The following is a 27,891-nucleotide window of genomic DNA, read 5'->3' as shown; positions in this document are numbered from 1 at the left end:
GTGATACTTATTTACTTGTTTAAGAGTTTAGTATGGGCAGAATGATTTTATCAAAACATTGTCTAATTGAGAAAAAATTTTAAAAATGTTTATTTCTTTTGAGAGAAAGAGAGGTAGAGCACAGGCAGGGGAGAGGCAGAAGAGAGGGAGAGAGAGAATCCCAAGCAGCCTCCGTGCTGTCAGTGCAGAGCCAGATGTGGGGCTTGAACTCACAAACCATGAGATCATGATCTGAGCTGAAATCAAGAGTTGGCCGCTTAGCTGACTGAGCCACCCAGGTGCCCTGAGAAAATTTTTTTATCCTATTATTTTGTTATAACAGTTAAAATTATTCAATTGATGAACTTCTCCCTGCAGGATGGGTAAATGCTATACCAACTTCCAGCATTGCATGTTTCACTCTTCATATGAAAGTTTTTAATGTGTCTTCTGTAAAATGAGCCTTGCATTGTATGTTTTACTCTTTTTTTAAAAATAGTATATTTTATTTATTTTTATTATTTATTTTTGAGAGAAAACGTGTGTGCACACGCACGAGGTGGGGAGGGGCAGAGAGAAAAGGGGACAGAGGATCCAAAGTGGACTCTGCACGGATCAGCAGAGAGCCCAACGTAGGGCTCGAACTCACGAACCATGAGATCATGACCTGAGCCCAAGGTAGACGCTTAACTGAGCCACCCAGGTGCCCCCATGTTTTATTCTTCATATGAGAGTTTTTATGTGTTTTCTGTAAAATGAGCCTCACCTTAATGAATAGAACTCTGCTCCATGTGAATAACTTTGAAATTACATAGTCAAATACATAGACTAGGGGACCTAAGAATAGGATATTTCCCCTTGAAATTACTAATTTAAAATGAGAGGAAAACAGTGTTAATTTGATATTAGCACACACTTTGTTTCTCAACTGTTTATTTGTGGTAGTTGACTATCTTCACAAAAAGTTCAAGACATTCAGATGTGCCTGGGCTCTGTTTGTTGAAAATTAGTGGTGCTTTAATGCTGTGATCCTCTTAGCTGTAATGTAACTTGCTAATTTTTGTTTCTGTGATACCTTGCTGGTCAGGGCCAGGAGATTGGGGATGCAAAGTGAAATCATATTTTTAGCTGAAAAAATTTATTAGTTAAGTGAATTTTTAAGTTATAAATTGACATTAGGCTTAAAATTATTGATTACATTCTCAGTAAAAATAAAAATGCAGGGCGCCTGGGTGGCTCAGTCAGTTAAGCAGCTGACTTCAGCTCAGGTCATGATCTTATGGTTCATGGGCTCAAGCCCCGCGTTGGCCTCTGTGCTTACAACTTGGAGCCAGGAGCCTGCTTCAGATTCCGTGTCTCCCTCTCTCTCTGCCCCTTCCCCGCTCTTGCTCTGTGTCTCTCTCAAAAATAAATAAACATTAAAAAAAGTTTTTAAAAATGCAGAGGTGTATATGATTTGCAGCAGTCATGTTTTTCAAGAAAATAGTCACTCACTTATTGGAAAATGATACCTTTATCAAATTCTATATGTTTGGCCAGGAAGCCATTTTCTCTGATGGCCTTGGTTAGTCATCCTAGACCATTTATCATCCTAGACGTTATCATTCCTAGACCAAAATCACTGGATATAGGGATAGGAGTCTTTCTCATTATTGGCCAGCTTTCATTGAAAGATGGAATTTAAGTGTATCCATATATCCAATTTAAAGATTCTGTATTTTGCGAGTCTGAGAAAGCTAACATCTGAACTTGATTAATGCGAACTCTTAGCTACAATTTATATGGTCTTTATTTGAAGTTTTCTTGATTTATGCCAGTGAAGACAACAGCTCTTTGTTAGATATAAGCTGTTTCAAGAATAGCTATTTTTCCTTCAGTACTACCATGTACCAGAACTTTGCCTGTATTAGATATTCTAAATTTTACATTTAAAGCGGTATAAAAAGATGTGAATTTTTATGGCATTTATACAGTTTGTTTTGGGGCTTCATTTTGTGTTTTGTCTCAAGTCATTTATTAGATATGGTATAAATTTGTAGGTACTGTAATTTCTTTTAGCACAGATTAGATAGAGAAAACTGAATCAGAAATAAATCAGCGTGTTTCTACCTGAGAAACTAATCAGAAATAAATCAGCATGTTTATATATGAGACTGAATTTGAAATGTGGATTATGTAATATGTTGTCTGGTTTTAGGATATAACTCTTGCATTGGTAATATAATTAGCAATCTCAAGTACTTTTTTAACCCTGTTTTTTTTTTATTAAAGATATACTTCACATACCATAAAGTTCTCCATTTTAAAGTGTCCAGTTCAGTGGTTTCTAGTATATTCACAGGATTGTACAGCCATCACCACTGTCTAATCCCAGAACATTTCATCACCCCCAAAAAGAAACTCCATACTCCTTAGTAGTCACTTTCCATTTCCCCTTTCCCCCAGCCTCTGGTAATGAGTAATCTACTTTTCTGTGTCTACAGATTTGCTTATTCTGAACATTTCATATAAAAGGAATCATACAACATGTAGCCTTTTGTGTCTTGGTTTCACTTAGCATAATGTTTTAAAGGTTCATTCACATTTATAGCATGTATCAGTATTTCCTTTTTATGGCTGAATAATCATTGTATGGATACATGAGGTACTTTCTAATGAGTGTGGTTTTGATCATTGGGATCTTTATTTGGAGAAATTTCTGAAATCTCTTTCTGAAGTTATGGACATTAAAAAAAAGTCCTAAGTTCCTCTTCTTTCTGCTGGAGAAGCACTCAGTAGTTCACCAGCGTCTCGTTTCTGTGTACTAACTTACACAGAGCCCTGTCTCAGTTAACCTTTTTTTTGCCAAATTCATATTAGATTAACAGGATAGAAGGGATATTAGAAATTACCTGGCCCAAATTCTTCATTTCATGAAGGAGAAAGGTGAATGACTAACTTAAGTCTAGATTGCTGGTACTCTGGACGGTAATTTCACATGCATTGCTTTCTGTATGTACTTAATTTTACCTGGGCCTTATTACAGTTTTGAAGATGATACCAGTCATTTAAAACATTTTTTTTAATGTTTATATCTGAGAGAGAGAGAGAGAGAGAGAGAGTGCAAGCGACGGGGGTGGAGGAGGGGGAGACAGAATCCGAAGCAGGCCCTAGGCTCTGAGCTGTCAGCACAGAGCCTGACGTGGGGCTTGAACTCATGAGCTGTGAGATCATGACCTGAGATGAAGTCGGGTGCTTAACCAACTGAGACACCTAGGCTCCCCTATACCAGTCATTTTTAATAGAGGAAAATAAATATCAGTGTTATTTTAGACTTTGCAATAGGTGGTTTGTCATAATACTGTTAAATAAAAACTAGTCCGGATTTAGGTAAGGAGAGACTATTTGAAAAGATTATTATAATAGGGAGGATGCTCTGACTGAAAGATCTGCAAGTGTCTCAAATTAAACACAAAAAACTTTTACAGAGTAGGGTAAGCAGGGCCAGCAGGAGCTTTCAATGGAGGTGAGTAAAGTGGGTGGGGGTGAGCAGATTGCATGATCAGGATAGTTTAACTGGATTTGTTTCCCCCCTATGGTCAGCAGATGCATGGAATGAGCTGTTAAGAGAGGAAGTCCTGGGGCGCCTGGGTGGCTCAGTCGGTTGAGCTTCCGACTTCAGCTCAGGTCACTTCAGCTCAGATCTCGCGGTCTATGAGTTCGAGCCCTGCGTCAGGCTCTGGGCTGATGGCTCAGAGCCTGGAGCCTGCTTCCGATTCTGTGTCTCCTTCTCTCTCTGCCCCTCCCCCGTTCATGCTCTCTCTCTGTCTCAAAAATAAATAAATGTTAAAAAAAAATTAAAAAAAAAAAAGAGAGAGAGGAAGTCCTGCATCTACTTCCTTAAACTTAGGGCAAGCCAAAGTTTAGGGGCTTGTGGGAAAGGGGAAAAGCCTGACTAAAGTTTGGTCAAGCCAACTCAGTGGATTAAGTAATGGATAGTTGTGAACACTTGGTTAGTCCCCCTGTTCAAAACAGAATTTTTCACTATTAGGGATATGTTTTAGTCTGCTAAGGCTTACAGGCTTTTTGCTATAACAAAAATAGTGTAGGGGTGCCTGGGTGGCTCAGTCGGTTAAGCGTCCGACTTCAGCTCAGGTCACGATCTCATGGTTTGTGAGTTCGAGCCCCGTGTTGGGCTCTGTGCTGACAGCTCAGAGCCTGGAGCCTGTTTCAGATTCTGTGTCTCCCTCTCTCTCTCTGACCCTCCCCCATTCATGCTCTGTCTCTCTCTGTCTCAAAAAGTAAATAAACGTTAAAAAAATTTTTTTTAATAAAAAAAAAAAACAAAAATAGTGTAGCTTGGGTAGCTTATAAACAACAGAAATTTATTTCTCATGGTTCTGGAGGCTTAAAGTCCAAGATCAAGGTTCCAGCATGATCAGTTTTTGGTTGAGGAATTCTGTGGATTGCAGACTATTTACCTCGCTATCCTCACATGGTGGATAGCAGAGAGAGGAAACAAGCTCTCGACTCTTGAAAGGGTACTAATCCCATTCATGAGGACTCCATCCTCATGACCTTATGTAATCCTAATTAGTCCCCAAAGACCTCATCTCCTAATACCTTCACATAGTGGGGGTAAGGTTTCAATATAAGAGTTTTAGGGAACACAAACATTCAGTCCATAGGGTAGAGTAAGAGTAATTGTGAAGTTGATATCATGAGATTTGACCTGATTATTTATGTAGGTATGGGCCTTATAAGTTTGCTTTGCTGAACATTTTTATAAGGAATTTTGGATTGGACTTGGAGGAAAAAATTTAGTATTGAAGTATAATTGCCATGCAATGTTATATTAGCTTCATGTATACAGTACAGTGATTTGACAATTGTGTACATTACTCAGTGCTTATCATGATAAGTGTAGTCACCTCTGTCACCATTTAGTGTTACTACAGTATTATTGGCTATATTCCCTATGCTGTACTTGTCATCTCTGTGACTTATTTTATAAGTAGAAGTTTGTACCTCTTAATCCTCTTCATTTTTTGCCCATTCCCCCACCCATCTTCCCTCTGGTAACCACCAGCTTGTTCTCGGTATGTATGTACGAATTTATTTATAAAATGTATTTATTTAAATTAGGTTCCATGCCCAATGTGGGGCTTGAATTCTTGACCCTGAGATCAACAATCATACACTCTACTGACTGAGCCAGCCAAGCGCTCTTATTTTTTGTATTTAATAGTTTGCTTTGTTTTTTAGATTCCATATATAAATGAAATCATATGCTATTTGTCTTTGTCTGACTTATTTCACTTAGCATAATACCCTCTAGATCCATCTATGTTGTCACAGATAGCAAGATCTCATTCTTTTCTATGGCAGAGTGATAGTCCTGTGTGTGTGTGTGTGTGTGTGTGTGTGTGTGTGTGTGTGTACATATACCACATCACCACACTTTCATTCATTCATCTAGTGATGGACACTGGATTGCTTCCATATCTTAGCTATTGTAAATTATTGTAAACATAGGGGTGTGTATATCTTTTCAAATTAATGTTTTTCATTTTCTGTGGATTAATAGCCAGTAGTGGAATTACTGGAGTATATGGCATTCTATTTCTAATTTTTGAGGAGCCTCCATGTTTTCCACAGTGGTTGCACCAGTTTACATTCCCACAAACAGTGCCTGATGTTCCCTCTTCTCCACATCCTTGCCAATGCTTGTTGTTTCTTGTGGTTTTGATTTTAGCCATTCTGACAGGTGTGAAGTGATAATTTCATTGTGGTTTTGATTTGCATTTCTCTGATTAGTGATGTTGAGCATCATTTCATGTGTCTCTTGTAATGTGTATGCCTTTGGGAAAATGTCTCTGCAGGTCCTCTGCTCATCTTTTTTTTTTTTTTTTAAGTTTATTTCTTTACTTTTGAGAGAAACAGAGTAAGCACGTGGGGGAAGGGGTAGAGAGATGGAGAGAGAGAGAGAATCCCAAGCAGGCTCTGCATTGCAAGGGTGGAATCTGATGTGGGGCTTGAATTCGGGAACGTGAGATCATGACCTGAGCTGAAGTTGGACGCTTAACCAACTGAGCCACACAGGCGCCTTTGTCTGCTCATCTTTTAATCAGATTGCTTTTTGTGCGTGTTAAATTGTATAAGTTCATTATGTATTTTAGATATTAAGTCCTTACAAGTATCAAATTTGTACAAATTTGCAAGTATCTTCTCCTACTCAGTAGGTGGCCTTTTTGTTTTGTTAATGGTTACCTTTGCTGTGCAGAACTTTTTATTTTGGATTTCATTTTTAAAAGCTTCTTGAAGCCAGGAAGCCAACTCAAGAATTCACTATCAGGTTTCACTTGTAGTACCTATAGATGCAGGTGAATTCTTGACATTCTCAAATGTGTCCTAGGGTTTTTGGGCCTGACTGGGAGTGATCTTGCTTACTTCTCCTGCAAAGCTTGGAACTCCAAGCCAAGTACCAGTCCTTTTTTCCTAAGAGGACTGTGAGCACTGGCTTCATGAAGTCAGCCACAGCTCCTTAAATCTGTCTAGTCATATTTGATTAAATGAGCACCACTTTCAAAAATGGCATGCCAGTCAAAGCCTTGGTTGCATAACCAATGTTTCCAACTAGTGGGACAGACTCTTGTTGAACTTATGCAAATAACTGTATTTCTGGGAAAATAAGAATACACAATGAAAGTTTTTGAATTATGGAGGAGTCAGACAAGGAGGAAAAATGTTTTATTTCTGTTTACAGAAGCATAGTCTGCTTAAATCATTAATGAGTTATAGATAACTTAAAAGAAAAAAGAAAAGAATTCTTTATATCCAGAAAATGGGACATTAAAGCATCAGCAGTATCTTAAATAAAACTTGTGATCATTCTTCATCAGTTTATTCAGTCCTGTTAATTCTTGTTCTTCTAGATCTTTGGTTAGTAGTCTTATGAACCTATCTGCTTCTCCACTAGCTTCTTAGAAATCCTGATTTAGTCCACTGGTACAGTCTCAAAGTTATTTAAGTGATCAGAAGCCAAGAGTACCTGGTATAGTCCTTTTTCAACAGTCCTTTGAAGATGAGCACTCTAGCTAGCTTATACCTAATTTGCAAGCACTTTCAGGAAAGCATCAGAATAAAAAAAAAAAAAACCTGTAGATGACAAAAGACTTAAAATGGTGGTGATTAACTTACTCCTGATTATTTAATTTAATTAATTAACCAATTTATTATTAAGTAATTTCTGTGGTCAATGTGGGGCTTAAACTCATGATCCCAAGATCAAGAGTTGCATGCTCTTCTCACTAAGCCAGCCAGGTGTCCCACTATGGATTATTTTATTTTTAAAGTTTATTTATTTTGAGAGAGAGAGAGTGGGGGAGAGGGAGACAAAAGGGGAGAGGGAGAGAAAGAGGGAGAGGGAGAGAAAGAGAGAATTCTAAGCAGGCTCCACACTGTCGGTGAGGAGCTCGATTTGGGGCTCGAATTCATGAACCATGAGATCATGACCTGAACTGAAGTCTGATGCTTAACTGACTGAGCCACCCAGGTGCTGCCACGACCCGCACCCCCCCCCCCCCCCCCAGTAATTTTAAAAACGAAAGATCTGATGAGAGTTTGTTATAAAACATAATGCAATTGATTAGGAAATTTGGTTTTGTGACATGCAAACGAAAGTCAGGTCAATCCAAAAATTAGACAAAATATAACCATAATGATTAACCTTATTTTAAAGAAGAGTGGATATTATATCATCTATATGATGAATGTATATGATCTTTGCAGAGAATAAAACTGTAAAATATATCATAATCCTGGGCCACATGTCCCATCAAACATATAGTTAGGGCACATCAAGAATATTTCAAAATTAAGAGGGAATGGGGTGGGAAGGAGGCCAAAAACAACAACAAAGAGAATATATCGAGATTATTAAGTAAAAATTTTAATAAGTCTGGAATAAGTCCTAAACATCTATATAATAAAATTCCTTAAGTAAGTGATGTGAATTCTGACTGAGAAACACGAGCCTATTGTATATGACGAAGTTAACATAAAAATGTGTAACTGAAATGATCACTGATGACACAGTATTGTTGTCTAATATTAGGAAAAGCAGCACCAGGACTCCTGATAAATAGAAACATATCATTAACAGAATATTGATAAATTCCTAGGAACTTCATGTAATTTGTTAAATAATATTTTACTCATATGATTTAATCTAGGGAATGTAAGCATCACTTCTGATTTGCCATGTAATAACATTTTTTTTTAAAGATTTAATTTTTTTAAGTAATCTCTGTACCCAATGCGGGGCTCAAACCCATAACCCCAAGATCAAGAGTTGCATGCTGTACCAACTGAGCCAGCAAGGCGCCCCACAAATCATAACATTGATCAAATTAACCTAGTTATTTTTAACACCTCTTTTTAGAAGATGAAAGAAGAAATTCTTTGTGAATTCCCAGGGACCCTTTGGGAAATTTCGAAGATAGTCATGGGGCAAAATACATCATTTAGGACTTGATTTAGTAAAAGCAGAGTGTTGGAGTTGTAGGAGATTTGGAGATTTGAACGTTTGATTAGATAGGATAATGGGTCATTGAGAAGAAATAGTTGGCTACCCATTTAACCAAAGTGTAAAAAATTTTATTTAAAGTAAACATAGGAAGGAACATGATGAAGCATAGCTCTCTGAAAAGTGAGAAGGATTTTTGTTTTGTTTTGTTTTTGTAAATAATCAAGATATGATAAAGTCAACATCAAGCACAGGAAATTCTAATTTTTTTTTTTAATGTTTATTCATTTTTAAGAGACAGAGACAGAACATGAATGGGGGAGGGCAGAGAGAGGAAGACACAGAATCTGAAGCAGGCTTCAGGCTCTGAGCTGTCAGCACAGAGCCTCATGTGGGGCTCAAACTCATGAATCGCGAGATCGTGACCTGAGCCAAAGCTGGACCCCCAACCAACTGAGCCACCCAGGTGCCCCTCAAGCACAGGAAATTCTGATAAGATACGGGATTTTCACTTTCTAGGGAGATTATTTAGAAGGCAAAGAAAAATCTTTTATAACCTCTTTATTAAGAGCAGACCAGTAACCCGAGAAAATTTTGTCATTTTAATAGACTGAATTTTACTTTTGTGCAAGTAACAATATTTGATACTAAAGCACTTTTTGAAAATCTTACAAATAAACCCATCAGATCCTAGCCAGCTTTGACCACAACAAAAAAATTTCTTTTTCATAAACTTTTCATAATTTTCTGTAACCATTCAGCTTTTGTCTTGCATCTTCTTCTTTCTATTCTGGAATAATTAGTCATTTTACTTTGGGACTATTTTCTTTTTCTTAATAAAAACACATCCTGCACACCTGTATACAAAGTTGTTCTTTTCTGTCACTTTTTCTCCTAGTACAGTTTCATTTATGAAATTATGGGGGCACCTGGGTGACTGACTCAGTTGGTTAAGTGTCTGGGTCTTAATTTTGGCTCAGGTCGTGATCTCATGGTTCGTGAGATCAAGCCCTGTGTTGGGCTCTGAGCTGACAGCTTGGGGCCTGCTTGAGATTCTCTCTCTGTCTCTGTCTGTCCCCTGTGCATGCACGCTCACTCTCTCAAAAATAAATAAATGTTAAAATAAATGTAAGATTATGACTTAATAATTGCTGCTATTTTACGGAGTTGGAGACCTGAACTACCTGTCATGCACCATCATTTTTCAGTAGACTGGCAGAGCTTATGAATATATATCTTACAACTTTTTATAGCCATACACTTCTCAATGTGGCAAAGATGAATATGCTTATAAATAAACTCAAATATATATATATATATAGCTGCTTGGTAACCCTCAAAGTAAGGGGTAAAAAATATATATATAAACTTGAAATGCTTATGCTGTATTCTATCTTATAGAAATGATCTTGTTATTTAATAAATATTAGTGAATTAGCATAGTTCTTGCAGTTTTTTTAAACATTTTTTTTAATGTTTATTTTTGAGAGAGAGAGAGAGAACACGCGGGCGAGCAGGGTAGGGACAGAGAGAGAGGGAGACACAGAATCTGAAGCAGGCTCCAGGCTCTGACCTGTCAGCACAGAGACTGATGCAGGGCTCAAACCCACAAACCGTGAGATCATGACCTGAGCAGAAGTCGGATGCTTAATCCACTGAGCCATCTAGGTGCCCCAGCATAGTTCTTAACGTGTTAAGAAAATATTTTGGAAACTATCTTCAAGTTGGTTTATTACAATACAAAACATAGTTACTAACTGAAATAATGATTGTCAGAACAACTTGGCTAAATACAAATGTAGATGTAAAGCTAGTTTATTCTGTTAGTAAACCTGTAAAAGTTTAGGAAGAACATATCCAGATAGAATAAAAATGTATGCTTGTCTTAATTTTATGTCGATAACTCAGAAGACATAGCTATTTTTATTATACCAACAATATTGAACTAGTCTCATTTTCCAAAGATTTATTTAAATATGTGTTACTTTGGATTCTTAAAATACGTGGGTTAGTTTCTATGAAAAATACTTTTGAAAGTAGAAGAAGTTTAAGTTCCTTGATTTTTGGAAATCTTAGGAATATTCAATTTATATGAACAAGTATTTACTTTCAAACCAATTAGAATAGAACTCTTTTAAGGGATTTTATAATCTAAAATTATAATTGGTAATACCATCTAGAGATAGGAAAATATTTTATGTATGTATAACACATGTTACATTAAAAAAACATGTATTAAAATACTGTAATAGCATTCTGTAGTGACAGTTGGTAACTACACTTGTGGTGAGCATGGCATAGACTTTTGAAATCATCATGTTGTACACCTGAGAGTAACGTAACATTGTGTATTATCTATACTTTAAGTTTACTTGCTCTGCATGAATAAAAGTTCTTTTAAAAAAGATTATGAAGGATTCATGGAAACAACTAGTGCCCACTAAGCTTATTTCAGGTTTGACACGGTACTGACTCCAGGAGAGGGAGGTGAGAGCCTTAGGCACTGAGACACAGGGAAATTTGGGTTGGTGTTTGGAGTCCAGCTTTGGAATCAGACCTGGGATTGAATTTGTTCTCCACATCATAAACTTATTAATTGGATGGTCTTGAGTTAGGTAGTTAACATCATTGATTCTTGATTTCTTCATCTGTAAAATTGGCATAATGATACCATCTACTTTACAGTGTTGTAAAAATTAAATGAGACTATATGTAAAGCACTAAGCATGCTGCTAAGTTGTAGCTGATGTCGTCCTCGTTATGTGCATAACTGTATTCTACTGGCATTTTTGGCATTATGATGGAAAAGTAGAATTCTCGTTAATGGGAAAGCACTGTGGGTAGGTGTCAGAATGAGCAGATTTTTGTAAGAAAATATGGAACCTAGAAGAACTCTAGATTCCTTACTGACTGGCTCTGTGACCACGGATAGGTCACTTCTTTGTGTCTTAATTCTCTCAATTACCAGTGAGGTAGGGACACCTGACTCAAAACCCTCACAGGGAGGACATGGAAATCAAGTGGAATCATACGTGTTAAACTGTTCTTTAAAATACAAAATATTGTATGCAAAAGTGATGGCTCTGTTATTTTTGTTATGAAGGTTAAGCATCAGAAGTTTTGCTGAGTGTGTCTCCCCCGTGGGGCTCTATTAACAGGCTACTTTAATGCCGCTGCTCACATTTTTATTAATATTGGTTATTAACTTGGCCATATCATTATTAGAACTTTATTTATTTATTTATTTATTTATTTATTTACGAGAGAGGGTGTGAGTGAGGGACAGAGAGAGGAGACAGAGAAGTGGGGCTCATCCAAAGTGGGTCTCGAGCTCCCCCAATGTGGGGCTCTAGCTCATGAACCATGAAATCATGACCTGAGCTGAAGTTGGACGTTTAACCAACGGAGCCAGCCAGGTGCCCCAGCAGTGATCTTGTTGAACATCTCCATCAGCGCTTTTGAGTGACCAGATGCATTGTCAACGAGCAGTAATATTTTGAAAGTAATCTTTTTTTTTCTGAGCAGTGGGTCTCAACAGTGGGCTTAAAAACCAGTAAACCATGTTGTAAACAGATGTGTTGTCATCCAGGCTTTGCTGTTCCATTTATAGAACAGGCAGAGTAGATTTAGCATAATTTTTGAGCACTCTAGGATTTTCAGAATGGTGAATGAGCATTGGTTTCAATTTAAAGCCACCAGCTGCATTATCCCCTAAGGAGAGAGTCAGTTGGTTCTTTGATGATTTGAAGCCAGGCATTGACTTTTCTCTAGCTGTGGAGGTTCTAGATGTTGTGTTTTTCTAATATAAGGTTGTTTTGTCTACATTGAAAATGTGTGATTTAGTGTAGCCACCTTCCTTAATTATCTTATCTAGATTTTCTGAATAACTTTCTTCTGCTTCTATATTGATACTTGGTGCTTTACCTTGCACTTTTATGTTATGGAGAGGCTTCTTTCTTTAAACCTCGAGAACCATCCTGTGTTAGCTTCAGACTTTTCTGCAGGTTCCTCACCTCTCTCAGCCTTCGTAGAACTGAAGAGAGTTTGGGCCTTGCTCTGGGTTAACCTTTGGCTTAAGGGAATGTTGTGGTTGGTTTGATCTATCTAGACTGCTAAAACTTTTTCCATTATCATCAATAAGGCTGTTGTGCTTTCTTATCATTTGTGTGTTCACTCTAGTAGTACTTTTAATTTCCTTCAAAAGCTTTCCCTTTGCATTCACAACTTGGCTAATTGGCACAAGAGGCCTAGCTTTTGGCCTGTTTCTGCTTTTGACATGCCTTTCTCACTAAGCTTAATCACTTCTAGCTTTTGATTTAAAGTGAGAGATGTGGGCCTCTTACTTTCACTTGAACACTTAGAGGCCATTATAGGGTTATTCATTGGCCTGATTTCAACATTGTTGTGTCTCGGGACCTGAGGAGAGGGAGAGACACAGGGGAATGTCTGGTTGGTGGCACAGTCAGAACACATAAAACACTTATTGATTTTGTTGTCTTTGTGGGTACAGTTTGTGGTGCCCCAAAACAATTACAGTAGTAGTATAACAGGTCACTGATCAAAGATTACCATAACAAATACAACAATAATGAAAATATTAGAAATATTAGGAGAATTAACCATAAGGTGAAGTACATACATGAAGTGAGCAAATGCTATAGGAAAAATGGCACCAGTAGACTTGACGCAGAATTGCCACAAACCTTTAATTTGTAAAAAAGGCAGTATCTGCAAAGTGCAGTAAAGTGCAAAGCGCAGTGCGGTGAGGTGTGTTCCCTTGTGATGAGCCAAGGAAATTGCCTCTGTAATCTCCTGGAGGAGTCAAGGGAGAATAGAAAAGGCCTCACAGAATAGCTGGGAATATTCCTGCTCAAGAGTTAGGGTGTGATTCTCTACTCAAAGAGCCAGAGAAAAAAATTTCTTGGCTGGAAAATATCAAAGTACCATGTTGCAACAGACTAGATGTATGGAGCACTGATTCAGGAGTTGAAATTGAGGAAAGATACATGAATTTCTGGACAGGAGAGAAGTTTAAATAGCATTATCAAGGTAGGGATGGTGTGTGTCCGTAGTTGAAGCCCAGTCCTCATCCAAGTTATGTCACCATACAAGCGTCAAAAATAAATCCCTACTTAGGAAGACACTTAATTTGGAAAGACTGTTGTGATGCTCTGACCATGAGGTACGTAGGTATCTGAACATCAAATACCAAAAGGCTTTTCTCTTTTTTTTTTTTTTAATTTTTTTTAATGTTTATTTATTTTTGAGACAGAGAGAGACAGAGCATGAATAGGGGAGGAGCAGAGAGAGAGGGAGACACAGAATCTGAAACAGGCTCCAGGCTCTGAGCTGTCAGCACAGAGCCTGACGCGGGCTCGAACTCACGGACCGTGAGATCATGACCTGAGCCGAAGTCGGACGCTTAACCGACCGAGCCACCCAGGCGCCCCCAAAAGGCTTTTCTCTTATAGATACAAGTGAATAGTGCCAGCAGAATCTTTGTGGGAGAGTGGGATAAACTGGTGGGGGTTAGCAGATGACATGACCGTGGTAATTTAACAGATGTTTTTTCTGTGGTCACCTTATGCTCGGAACGAGTCCTTAAAAGAGGATGTTCTGCATTGTCTTGCTTAAGCTGAGAGCTAGCCAAAGTTTAGCTTTGCGTGGCGAGGAGGTATACTTGACTAAACTTTGGACAAGTCAATAGGTAAGAAATGGGCATTTGTGAGCCCTTGGCCAGTACTTAATGTAAAATCCTTTTGGGTTAATGGCAGATATATTGCTTCTGGAAAATACCTTTTAGATATTAGTGCAGGTTCTAGAAAATACCTATTCGATATTAGTAAATATGTTTACCGTATTATTGTCAGGCAGTAAACTCTGCCACGGTTTGGGGATAAACTTAGTTATAAGATATTGCTGCTGTTCCCAAGGGACAGAGGTCTTGGTTGAAATAGTAAATGTATTTTTAAAAATGCTAATATCAAATACATGGTAAAGACTGTAAGGTCTCAAAGAAGGAAAGCTGAGGCAGTAGGAAAGATTGATGGAATAGGTAAGGTTTAAATCTGGCCTTGAAGAACTTGCTTGCTGGGATAATGAGAGAGAAATACGGAGTATGGAAAATGAATACACTGTGGTGATGTAGTGCTCACAGTCAGTATGTTAAAAACCAGTTTGTATGATCCAGAGGCTATTAAGTTAGAGTCATAGGTAGAAGTCACCTGGTGGTGGCCTGAAGTATTGAGCCTTTTTTATTTTAGGCAAAGGAAATCAGAAAGCTTTTTGAGTGAGATAAAGCAGAAGTATTTGAGGTGGAAAAGGATTGGGAGAATATTGAGATCACTTACTATTAGTTTAGGTGTAAGGTCATGAAGGTCTAGAGTAGGATAGTGGTTCTAAAAATGGAAAAGAAACAGATTTAAGGACATGCTAAAGAAGGATCAGCAAGACAGTACTTGGCAGACTGGGGGAAAAGGGAGGTGTCAAAGAGGGTACCAGTGAGATTAGAAAATGGTACTGTCAGTGTACCAGTGAGATTAGAAAATGGTACTGTTGACTCTTGAAGTGTTGTTGTTTTTTTTTGTTTTTGGTGGGTTGGGGGGCAGGTGATGAATTTAATGGCTAGAGGAGATAGCCAACAAGAGGTTATAGGTCCAGTAGTGAAGATTAGGCTGGAGATGAAAAAATTACCTGAATAGAGTTGCTTTATTGACCAGGTGAACTTGGCTTTCTCTACTATACTTTTGCATTTCAGGAACAAGGAAGAGAGAATCTTGGGGATATCTATAATTGAGAAGTGGGGGGGGGGGAGATTTGAAACTAAAAGGCAAATGAAGCATGACCAGAAAAATAAGAATAATAGCGTAGTATAGTATAAGGAGAACATTCTGTATAGGTAGAGCTATCGTCAACACTGTTGAATGCTAGAGAGGTCAAGAATAAGGACTGAGAAAAGGCCATTGGATTTGGTTAGGAAGACTTGGAGAGAGTAGGATTAGTTGAGTGACGGGTGGAGAGTTACTGTAAATTAGAATAAGAGGTGGTGGTATGAAGTATATTCAGTATTGTAAGATTTTGTGGTGAGGAGAAATACAATTCTCTTGGTGGTAGCAAGGTTAGGGATATTAAAGTTTTTGATAGCAGGGACCTGGCAGGAGTCATTGAAGATCTAAGAAATAGGGAATCATCCATAGAGCAAAGTTGCAGAGAGGAAGTAGGGAGGCTGAATCAAAAGTTTTGCTTTAACCTTAAAAAGGAGAAAGGGTAACTTGTCATTTGAGACTGTGGACAAGATAAAGGAGGATGGGTGGGACATGTGGAGATTTTTGAGAAGTTTAAATTAAGTTGTTGGGGATATATGACATTTACCTTGTTAGAGTGAACTCTAGGATTTCCTTTTAACAGTTCGTAGGTTTAAGTATAGTCCTTTATTTCTTTCTGTATTTTTTTTTAAAGATCTTATTTTTATTTTAATTTTTATTTTATTTATTTATTTTTTAAACGTTTATTTATTTTTGAGACAGAGAGGGACCGAGCATGAACGGGGGAGGGTCAGAGAGAGGGAGACACAGAATCTGAAACAGGCTCCAGGCTCTGAGCTGTCAGCACAGAGCCCGACGCGGGGCTTGAACTCACGGACCGTGAGATCATGACCTGAGCCGAAGTCGGCTGCCTAACCAACTGAGCCACCCAGGCGCCCCTAAAGATCTTATTTTTAAGTAATATCCACACCCAACATGGGACTTGAACTCAATAATGCTGAGATCAGGAGTTGCATAGTGACTGTAGTCACTGAGCTGTAGTGACTGAGCCAGCAGGGGTCCCTAAGTATAGTCCTTTAGAAATCTTAATTATAAACAGTACTGCTAAGTTAAAAGAAGTTAACTTGTTCCCCACCCCAACCTTCTTTTATTCCTCTTGTACTTAGGCTTCTGAAGCCTTAAATGGTCAGATGGGTTCTTTGGATTTTGTAGACCCCATGTTCAGTAGAAATGTTTGACTTGAAAGTCATAAACAGACTTACTATTACTAGATTTAGCTGATACTTAATGCCATATGCAGATCTGGTCCACAGTTTTCCAAGGATAGTGCCAAAGAAAGGTGCTCAATAAATATTAGATTATTATCAGTTTTGGACTTTAAATTATAAGTGCTCAGACTTAGCCTTGTGCAGCACTTGGCATTGTACCCTTCATTAATAGAGACCCTTTTCCTGATTTTTTGAATTGGCTCCTAGTATGAGGGGCTCGATATAAGAGAGTGCACTGGACACTGTGAGTACTGATAAATCAGTGTGATGAATGAAGGCATGAAATTAGTTAAAAGTGAATCAATCTGTGAGGGAGATTTATAAATTTGTCAATAACCGTATCAGATGTACAGAATAAGCAGAAAGAGCTCTTAGTCACTTTTTAAAAAATCTATCCACCCATTTGTTTTTGACTAAGAAAGTTGAATTTAAGCTTTGTTAGAAGGGAAATTCATGTTATAGATGAAAATAGTGGACTTTATAACTCCATTTGGCAGCCGTAATCCATAAACTGGCTTAAACATCATTTTTTTCTTTATGCTTTTTTGAGCACCTTAATTTTTTGAAATTAATTTCTTAAAAACGGGGTAGCAATTACTTTTAAATGGTATGTGGTATTGGCTTTGGATGACACAATTTTAGACCTTCGGTAAGTAATTGTGGGAGAAGATTATGTAGATTATTGTATAATTCTGGTATTATTTTTCCTTCCTCATTTGTCTTATCTCAGCCTTTAGATCTGTGCTATCCAATATGACCACTTGTCTATTTAAATGTAAATGAATTAAGATAAAATAAAATAAAAGATTTAATTTCTTAGTCATACTAGCCATGTTTTAGGTGCTTCCTAGCCACATGTGGTCAGTGGGTACTGTATTGCCCAGTGGAGAGTCTATTTCTATTATCATAGAAAGTTGTGTGGATAGTTGTAGTCTAGATCTTTAGTTACTAATAATGCCTGGAAAGTAAATATCAGGAACTTGGAATAGATACTTAAAACACCCCAAACCATGGAATTTATACAACTTCAATCCTAACAAAGTCAGCCTTCTAAAAGTTAAATATTATTTCTTTAGGATAGCCTTTGTATTTAATTTTGGTCTTAGGCCTTACTCAGAGGTCATTCTGATAATAATGTAAGACAGAATAAAATAGTTGTGCTAAGAGCTGTCTCTGCCAGACTGTTTATTTAACAGCTTAATTAAGATATAATTGATGATACAATAAATTGTGCATATGGAAAGTATAACATTTAATGAAGTTTTGATATGTATATATCTCTGGAACCATCATCATAGCCAACCTAATATATCTATTACCTACAGGTTTCCTCATGCCTCTTTATAATCCCTCCCTGTATAAGCCCTGTTCTTTTTTTACCCTCTCTGTTCACCTCTAGACAATTGCTGATTTGCTTTCTGTCACAATAGAGTAATTTGAATTTTCTAAAATTTTGTATAAGTGGAGTCATGCAATCTATACTCTCTTTTTTTTGGTCTGACTTCTTTCACTCTCCATAATTATTTTGAGATTCACATATTGTATGAGATTACATGTACACATAATTCATTACTTTTTATTGTATGGATGTATCACAGTTTGTTCATCTATCTGTTGATGACTGCTGCTGTTGATAAGCTGCTATGAACATTTATATACAGGTCTTTGTATTGACATATGCTTTTATTTCTCTTGAGTAAATACCTAGGCATGGAATGGCTGGATAATATGGTAGGTTGTATGTTTAACCTTTTAAGAACTATTTTCCAAATTGGCTGCACCATTTTACATTCTCTCCAGTAGGGTGTGAATGTTCCACTGGTTCCATCATTGCAAATTCTTGGAATGGCCAAGCTTTTTAATGTGACAGACTATTTTAACCAGAAAAGACTGTCCTAGGAGAATTAATTCCTGGTTCTTGCAACTTTTTGTATTTAAGTGCTACAAAAATAGTATTTTGTGAAAAGATTTTAAGACAGTCTTCTACAGATTTATTTACTCTTATTTTTGATAGTATTTGTTCATTAATGCTGATTTGAAACTCAATTTATGAGAGCCATTACATTTCCTTTCTTACTTATTTCTCTTTTTTTGTTCTAGCGGCCCCTTTGTTGCTTTATGCAAACAGACGGGACTTGCGATTGGTTGATGCTACAAATGGCAAAGAGAATGCTACGATTGTAGTTGGAGGCTTGGAGGATGCAGCTGCGGTGGACTTTGTGTTTGGTCATGGCTTGATATACTGGAGTGATGTCAGCGAAGAAGCCATTAAACGAACAGAGTTTAACAAAACTGAGAGTGTACAGAATGTTGTTGTCTCTGGATTATTGTCCCCTGATGGACTGGCATGCGATTGGCTTGGAGAAAAATTATACTGGACAGATTCTGAAACAAATCGGATTGAAGTTTCTAATTTAGATGGATCTTTACGAAAAGTTTTATTTTGGCAAGAGTTGGATCAACCCAGAGCTATTGCCTTAGATCCTTCAAGTGGGTAAGTTTTGTGCAATGTACAAAGGCTGTTGCATCTCTGTTTCCTGGTTTCTTTCTGCTAGCATAGACTCCCCCATCCCCAAGAGAAAAGAGGTCAAAAACCCAATTTTAGATTCTTTGAGCTTCTTTTCAAGTAGACTTGAATGTGGAAGATTGTGTTGTGTTCTTTAAGATGTTTCTGTAAACAGTTTTGTTTCTAATATCACTTACAGGACAGCAATATATAGAGTTCTTGGTTTGTTTTCTACATTTAATAAGTACAAGAGGATAATTAGAAGAAGAAGGAATGAAGACCTAAAAGAGTAGTATTGATTTATGGATCTTAAAACTTTCATTGTATATGCAATCATTTTGTAGTACTAGTGTTTTTTTAATTAAACTCTGAACTATTATTTAATAATTTAATATGCCAGTATTGAATGAACAATAAAAATTAAGTTGTTAACTCATTTCTAATTCAAGAGATTTGCTGTAAAGATTTATTTTCTAATGAGAAGGGAAACGTAAAGCCAAGGGTAAATCCTGTTAGAAAATGTGAACTGTGTCATTATATGTTTCTGTTACTATGCTTCACTTCTACCATATACCATTCCTTGATACTTGTTTATTGAATATGTTGTCATGCCACCTGTCATGGTAGGGGTAGATAAACATCTAAACATGAACCTGAAATGAGTTACTAGTAATTTAAAATCTAAAGATAAGTAACCTGCAAATAACCATTTTAACACTTTGTTTTCTTTGACTTTCAAGTATGTTGGAATGTTTTAAAATTCATTTATAGGAGTGCCTGGGTGGCTCAGTCGGTTAAGCGTCCAACTTCAGCTCAGGTCATGATCTCATGGTTCATAAGTTCAGGCCCCTTGTTGGGCTCTGTACTGAAGGTCAGAGCCTGGAGCCTGCTTCAGATTCTGTTTCCCCCTCTCTTCTGCTCCTCCCCTGCTTGTACTCTGACTCAGTATAGTGAAACTTTAGGATGAGAAGTCTGGAACACACATGTAATTTTTATGTGTGTGTATTTATATATGTGTGTGTGTGTGTGTGTGTGTATTAAAATTGTATAATTTTCAGAGGGGCATTAAGAGGTATCTGCTAAAGTCAGGATGGTCTTTTAATAAAGCATGATAAAATACAGTGGTTCTAGTGGGAGGAAAAAGTATTGAGTGGCCCAAGGAGGAGGTCACAGATGTTGGATATGCAATAAACTGTACAGATTGAAGAATTTGGTTGTTGAGAACTTGAAAGATATTTTTGACAAATGGAATCTGTGTTGTTCCAACAAAGTTTGAGAGTCTCCGTGTTGAAATGTTTGTGAGGTTACTGCTTTATAGAGCATACAGGGTTTTTGGTGCTTTCAGTGGTCATTAGGGAACTTTGGTGAAAAGACAAATAGTTCTTAAAATTTTTTTTTTTGACAGACTTAATTTTATAACTGTAAGGGTGATGATGGCAATTTAGCCAAATATCCATTAAATAGTATGTTTAGAGTTCTGCTTTCTGTGTTCTTGTTGGGGAGAAAGAATATCTTTAAGGATTTGCAGTGTATTTAAAGACAGAAAACTTGGGAGAGAGAACTTTCCCTTCTTCAAAAGCCTGTTTATTTGCATTATGTAGTGTGTAAGTGGAGAGGGGAAGAGTGTTAAAAAAAATTGGAAGGGCCACAGAGCTCTTGTGGTGGATGGGTAGATAAAAGAGCTTGATTACCACAGTTCTGGAGCAGCATGTAGATCAGTTCTATAAGGAATAATACGATAGTACATCATATAAGGGATAATGTGATGGTACATATTCAAGGGAGCTGAATTTATAGGTAACTCTTCACTCAGGATTTGATAATATAATGATTAAATGAGTCATTCTCATTTTGTGCCCTAAAGCTGATCAGCTTTACTTCTGGGTGTCTCATCTGATAAGTATCTAGGAAGTAAGTTTACCGTATGATTAAAAAATACATTAGAGTTTTTCTGTGGCTAACTTCCCAGTATTGAAGATGAGAAACCACCAAAGACTCAGCTGATCAAGAATATTACTGGAAGAATCAATAAAACTGTGCTTTGAAGGTAGACAGTAGTGTTATTAAAGCTTCTAAGGGATGCTCAGTGAAGGCGTAAAGTTTGCTCAGACACTCAAATATTTTTTCATTATTTTTGAAGGTTGTGGTTAGTGTTGCTTATGTGTAGGAGTGTGTATGTAAATTTTCTCCCCCTCCCATTCTTAAAATCTTTTTAATTTTTGGAAAGTTCTGTGTCATATGGCTATTTTTAAAATTACACAACTGGAAATAAATAGAATGCAGCCAAATGGTATACATTTGGTAGTTAGCATGATGGAGTGTAAAATTATATTTTAAACTCATGCATTTAAAAATATATTCTATCAGTCTTCAGTGTTGATCTTAAATTTATGTTAAGGATTGTGGTTTTACTGGAAAAGTAATTTTAGATTGAGTACATCACTTATCAAACAGAAGAGATGATTTCCAGATTTATTTTGGGGGGGGGGAGAAATGAAGTTTACTTTCCAGAGAAAGTACATGAAAACAGTGCTGAAGAAAAATGTAGGCCTTATCAGAGTTCCAGTATCCTGGGTTATGGGGTTCAGAAGAGCTGACTGAGCTCTCTCACATCAGCTTATGTAAAAGGAAAGCTATTGAATGACTGGTATTGTTTGAGCCCTGGGAACTAGTGCAGACATCTGTGTGCTTTCGGATGTATGGAGTTCTTTGTGTGATCAGTCCATTTAGCCTAGACTGAAGGAAGATTTTTATTTCCCTCCCTAAATTTGGCCTCTGTTAGTCTGAGATTTTTTTTTCTTTCTTTTGAGTGATGGCAGTGTAGAATTCAGAATAAGGGGCAGGAAAATGTGTGTATACAAATTGTTCCAGAAATGAACAACCATAGTTAGAGAAAGCAGTATCCTTACTTTATAGGGAAAGGTATTCCTGACTGTGTGGCTGCTCTAATTGTAAGTTCCTTAGTCTGTTTCACAATGACTGTACTAATCTTAGTGATGTTGAGGGCCAGGTGTTTCAGGTACACATAAAGCAGTTTTAAGGGTTTTTTGTTTGTTAAGGATCTGTTCATATTTCAAATCCTTTTGGATATTTTTGAAAAAGTTAAACTTTAGTGATTCAGTCTGAAGTGAATTCATACTGAACCACTTTGTTTTTTTTTTTTTTTATCCCTAAATGTGTACTTTTTATTTTTTTTTTATTTTTTTTTATTTTTTATTTTATTTTTTATTTTTTAATATATGAAATTTACTGTCAAATTGGTTTCCATACAACACCCAGTGCTCATCCCAAAAGGTGCCCTCCTCAATACCCATCACCCACCCTGCCCTCCCTCCCACCCCCCATCAACCCTCAGTTTGTTCTCAGTTTTTAACAGTCTCTTATGCTTTGGCTCTCTCCCACTCTAACCTCTTTTTTTTTTTTTTTTTTTTTCCTCCCCCATGGGTTTCTGTTATGTTTCTCAGGATCCACATAAGAGTGAAACCATATGGTATCTGTCTTTCTCTGTATGGCTTATTTCACTTAGCATCACACTCTCCAGTTCCATCCATGTTGCTACAAAAGGCCATATTTCATTTTTTCTCATTGCCACGTAGTATTCCATTGTGTATATAAACCACAATTTCTTTATCCATTCATCAGTTGATGGACATTTAGGCTCTTTCCATAATTTGGCTATTGTTGAGAGTGCCGCTATAAACATTGGGGTACAGGTGCCCCTATGCATCAGTACTCCTGTATCCCTTGGATAAATTCCTAGCAGTGCTATTGCTGGGTCATAGGGTAGGTCTATTTTTAATTTTCTGAGGAACCTCCACACTGCTTTCCAGAGCGGCTGCACCAATTTGCATTCCCACCAACAGTGCAAGAGGGTTCCTGTTTCTCCACATCCTCTCCAGCATCTATAGTCTCCTGATTTCTTCATTTTGGCCACTCTGACTGGCGTGAGGTGGTATCTGAGTGTGGTTTTGATTTGTATTTCCCTGATAAGGAGCGACGTTGAACATCTTTTCATGTGCCTGTTGGCCATCCGGATGTCTTCTTTAGAGAAGTGTCTATTCATGTTTTCTGCCCATTTCTTCACTGGGTTATTTGTTTTTCGGGTGTGGAGTTTGATGAGCTCTTTATAGATTTTGGATACTAGCCCTTTGTCCGATGTGTCATTTGCAAATATCTTTTCCCATTCCGTTGGTTGCCTTTTAGTTTTGTTGGTTGTTTCCTTTGCTGTGCAGAAGCTTTTGATCTTCATAAGGTCCCAGTAATTCACTTTTGCTTTTAATTCCCTTGCCTTTGGGGATGTGCCGAGTAAGAGATTGCTACGGCTGAGGTCAGAGAGGTCTTTTCCTGCTTTCTCCTCTAAGGTTTTGATGGTTTCCTGTCTCACATTCAGGTCCTTTATCCATTTTGAGTTTATTTTTGTGAATGGTGTGAGAAAGTGGTCTAGTTTCAACCTTCTGCATGTTGCTGTCCAGTTCTCCCAGCACCATTTGTTAAAGAGACTGTCTTTTTTCCATTGGATGTTCTTTCCTGCTTTGTCAAAGATGAGTTGGCCATACGTTTGTGGGTCTAGTTCTGGGGTTTCTATTCTATTCCATTGGTCTATGTGTCTGTTTTTATGCCAATACCATGCTGTCTTGATGATGACAGCTTTGTAGTAGAGGCTAAAGTCTGGGATTGTGATGCCTCCTGCTTTGGTCTTCTTCTTCAAAATTACTTTGGCTATTCGGGGCCTTTTGTGGTTCCATATGAATTTTAGGATTGCTTGTTCTAGTTTCGAGAAGAATGCTGGTGCAATTTTGATTGGGATTGCATTGAATGTGTAGATAGCTTTGGGTAGTCATACTGAACCACTTTGAATGATACATATTTTTAAAATATATTCTTATCATGAAGAATAATATTTATAGTACTAAGAGCTCTGCTTTAAAAATGCTTGCAGAACTCAGTGGAAAAAGAATAATGTATACTTTCCTCAACAATTATATACATTTAATTGTCATATCTTGAGTATGTTTAAAAGTATTTTCTACACTGTTATGTTCCAGGTGACAAAAATCATTCCTGCCACATAGAAGGTGTTCAAAAATATTTAAAAAATCTTTTAATGTCTATTTAATTTTGAGAGAGAGACACAGACAGAGCAGGAGTGGGGGAGGGGCAGAGAGAGAAGGAGATACAGAATTGGAAGCAGGTTCCAGGCTCTGAGCTGTCAACACTGAGCCCACTGCGGGGCTTGAACCCATGAACTGTGAGATGACCTGAGTCCAAGTTGGCCGCTTAACCAACTGAGCCACCTAGGCACCCCAATAAATATCTTTTGAGTGACTGGATTTTTTATTTTCTTTCATAATCCTTTTAGTTTTCCTTGTTAGAGGAGAAAATGTTTTCTAAGCAAATGTAAATTTTAGCATCATCTCATGAATTCTACCTCAGTATGGTTTTGATTATAATTTCTTATTTAAAACATAATAAGGTTTTTAGTTTTTCAATTCAGTTCATCAAGATTATATTTTATGGAAATATAAAAGTCACTTATAAAGTCACTTATAAATATAAGTCATTTTATCTTTTTGGACTTCAGTTTTCTCATCTCTAATATGATGGGTTTCTTTCAGTTTTGACATTGTTTAAACTTAAAAAGTGAAGATATTTAAATAAGTACTCTATATCAATTTAAAATTTTTTACTTTACAATTACACATTCAAGTCCATAATTTAGTGTATGTTACACTTAGAATTATTTCTGCAGAACAGATTCTTTTTAAAAATTTTTTTCTAAAGTTTTTTTTTAATGTTTGTTTATTTTTGAGAGAGAGAGAGAGTGCACAAGTGGGGGAAAGGCAAAGAGAGAAGGGATGGAGGATCTGAAGTGGGCTCTGTGCTGATAGCAGAGAGCTCGGTGTGGGGCTGGAACTCATGAACCTTGAGATCATGACCTGAGCCAAAGTCAGATGCTTAACCGACTGAACCACCCAGGTGCCCCTTTGCAGAACAGATTCTTAAAATTTGTTTCTACTGCCCTTATTGCATAGGTCATCACACTCAACACCCCCCCCCCCCCCCCCCCGCCCTTTTTTAGGGCTATTCGACTCGTAAAACCAGTTTGCCAATTCTACGTGATGTAAATTGGAAAATACTGTAAACTGTCAAAGGTTCTTTTTGTTTGAAGAATGAAAAAGATAGCAAATTACTTTCAGGCAGATTATATAGGTTAAACATATGTTTGGGAGGTGAGGTTTTGAGATTACTACCCCAAATTTAAGAGAAACGTATTAGAAAAGCCACTAATCCAGGAAATCTGGATTATTGGTTTGGCTTTACCCGCCTCTGGGGTATGATGCAAGGTCCTTGAAAATGAAAAGAAAACTTTTTAAGAATAAGTAAGTGTGTGTGTATATGTATATTTTCAAATGTTAGTGTAGGGCTCTTTACTTAAAAAAAAGAAAAATCTTAACTCCTATCCAATTTTTACAAGAAATCTTAATCCCATCCAATTTTTAGTTCTTTATGTCTACTATTCTTTATGTCTACTATCCATTACCCTTAGATTGAGTTTTAATTATGTAGTCAAAATTTTTTTATGTCCTCTATCTCCAGGCCCACTTTTATTGAAGGAATATTAAAAAGGAATATTTGCAGTATAACTAAATGACTTTACCTAGTCCAGTCTCTTAATAGTTTTGGTTTTTCAGTAAACGCTTTCCTTGCTTGCAGCACTGACCTTTTAATTCGGCCTAAGCAGAAAGAAGAATAAAATTTTGTGAGAGTAAACAACAGGATACCTTTAACTGTCTGTATTTTGGTGATCTTACGTACCCTTGCTGTATTCCACTGTGATTGGCTCTTTAGAAGCTACAGTAAATTATTTTTATTTTTTATTTTTTTAAGACATAAAAAGACATTTTATTATTGTTTTGCTACATAACAGTGAATACACTCAATTGCATTTTCTCAAATGGCAAATAAGACACAAGATAACATCTCTTTGATTCCTGAAAACCTCAATATCATCTGTCTTTTGGTGGATCCAGTTTCTTACGACGTCTATGATACTGTCCACGAGGATACCAACGGTGCTTAGTAGTAAAGAACATTTTGCTAAGTTGTTCTATCATAGGTCCTTGCTCCAAGGGTTCATTTTTTTCTTCTAATCTGGTTTTCAGCACTTGATCATGTGTTTCTTCATTATTACACACAGGATCTGGCCGTGGGATAGGTTTTGTATGTTCATATGGAATGTCCACAGTAGGGTGGTAGCATACTATTGTCCTGCCATCAGATGTCAAAGCAAGCTCTACTTTGCAATTATAGTCATCTGGAAGAGGCGAATACGTAGATTTATGACAAACACAATATAAAGCTCCGTTTTGAATCGGAAATAAATGTTTCCAGATAGTTCTGTTTGATATCACCCGTTTTACTGCTGCTAATACCATGGTGACTCAAGATGCTTATCCGGTGGTGTGAAAGATGACCTGGAGAAACTGCTTTTAAAATCTGCTTCCAGGCATACCTATTTTCATCCCTGACCGACGCTCACCGCGAGCCCGCCGTCTTACCTCCTACAGTAAATTATTTTTAACTGGCACCAAATATTTGTGCCATTGAGCCTTTAAGATTTTGGAAGGAGTTTGCCAGAGAGCTGATTTGTGAGGTAGGAAGAAAATGATTGTCTTTAGTATTTTTCGCATTATTTAATATTGATACTGTATTCCTTTTAGAAGTTTTTCTCTTAAGACTTCCTGATTTTTATACTCTTTGGTTTTCCTATCACTTGGACCACTCTTTTCCTTCTTTCACTAGCTCTTGAGATACGGAATAGTAAAAGTGCATCATTTTCTTTATTCTTTCCCTGAGATTATATCCATTTCCATAGCTTTTGCATAGAAGCAGATAGCCAATTATGCTAAAATAGAAAGCTTCATACTAGTCTTTGCTTTAAAACATTGGTTCTGTGTGTGAAGGATCTTGCTCCATATCTCAGCAACGTACAGTTTTGAAAGATGTCCTGCAAACTGGGGGAGCCTATTTTCTACCCATTAAATCCTAGAACTGGTAGGAAATCTTGAGGATCTTATAGCTAAAGGCCTTCACTTTTTGGCTAAAGAAACCAAGGCCTTGGCCAAAATAAGAGACAGCTAGATTCTAATTTACAATTTTTTTTTTTTTTTTTGTAATTTGAGAGAGAGAGAGAGTGAGCAGGGGAGAGGGGTGGAGGTGTGGGGGGAGGATGCAGGAGAGGGAGAGGGAGAGGGGGAGAGAGAATCTTAAGCAGGCTTCATGCTTGGTGCAGAACTCGATGGAGGGCTCAGTCTCACGACCATGGGGTCATGACTGACCTAAGCTGAAATCAAGCCTTGGACGCTTAACCAACTGAGCCATCCAGGCACGCCAAGACAGCCAGATTCTTAGCTGAGATTTTCCAGTCTCACATTAAGTGCTTTTTTCTTCATGAAAAGCATCTTGATAAAGCTGTGTTTCTTGTTTTGTTTTGCAAATTGAATTACTTTAAAAATGCAACATGGTAGCTTTATTTAAAGAAGGATTTTTGTAAATTCTTTGTTTTTTAGATTTATACGCTATCATTTTTTATTTTACCATTGCTTTTTGCATGCACTTAATCCACTTGGGTTCAGCTTCCTTATATTGAAGTATGTACTTCAGCTTTTTTTAGCAAAAGTTGATTAATTATAAACTCTTGGTCTTCATCTGAAAATGTATTTAGTTTGCCCTCATTTGTGAGTGAAAATTAGTTGATTATAGAATCTGGGCAATAGTTATTTTCATTCAGTTGTAGGAGGGTCTTATGATTTTAATTGTTGCTATGAGAGGTCTGTTATTTTCTAATTAACATTGTGGCTTTGTAAG

General features: G+C 37.1%; 2 protein-coding genes across 2 annotated transcripts in view; one reads left to right on the top strand and one right to left on the bottom strand.

Annotated features, from left to right (window-relative positions):
* Window positions 1–27,891, top strand: part of LRP6 (LDL receptor related protein 6) — a 176,611-nt gene that overhangs the window by 5,892 nt on the left and 142,828 nt on the right. The window contains exon 2 of the mRNA XM_007076312.3: window positions 18,618–19,011. Coding sequence (XP_007076374.2) covers window positions 18,618–19,011 — 394 coding nt within the window. The remainder of the gene's footprint in view (window positions 1–18,617; window positions 19,012–27,891) is intronic.
* On the bottom strand, window positions 25,898–26,590 carry LOC102967844 (39S ribosomal protein L42, mitochondrial-like). The gene has a single exon (XM_042991772.1). The coding sequence runs from the start codon at window positions 26,457–26,459 to the stop codon at window positions 26,031–26,033; it is 429 nt and encodes a 142-aa protein (XP_042847706.1). The 5' UTR covers window positions 26,460–26,590; the 3' UTR covers window positions 25,898–26,030.

This window comes from Panthera tigris, chromosome B4 (genome assembly GCF_018350195.1).
Source record: "Panthera tigris isolate Pti1 chromosome B4, P.tigris_Pti1_mat1.1, whole genome shotgun sequence".
Lineage (NCBI taxonomy): Eukaryota > Metazoa > Chordata > Mammalia > Carnivora > Felidae > Panthera > Panthera tigris.
This window is presented reverse-complemented; position numbering and strand designations above follow the sequence as displayed.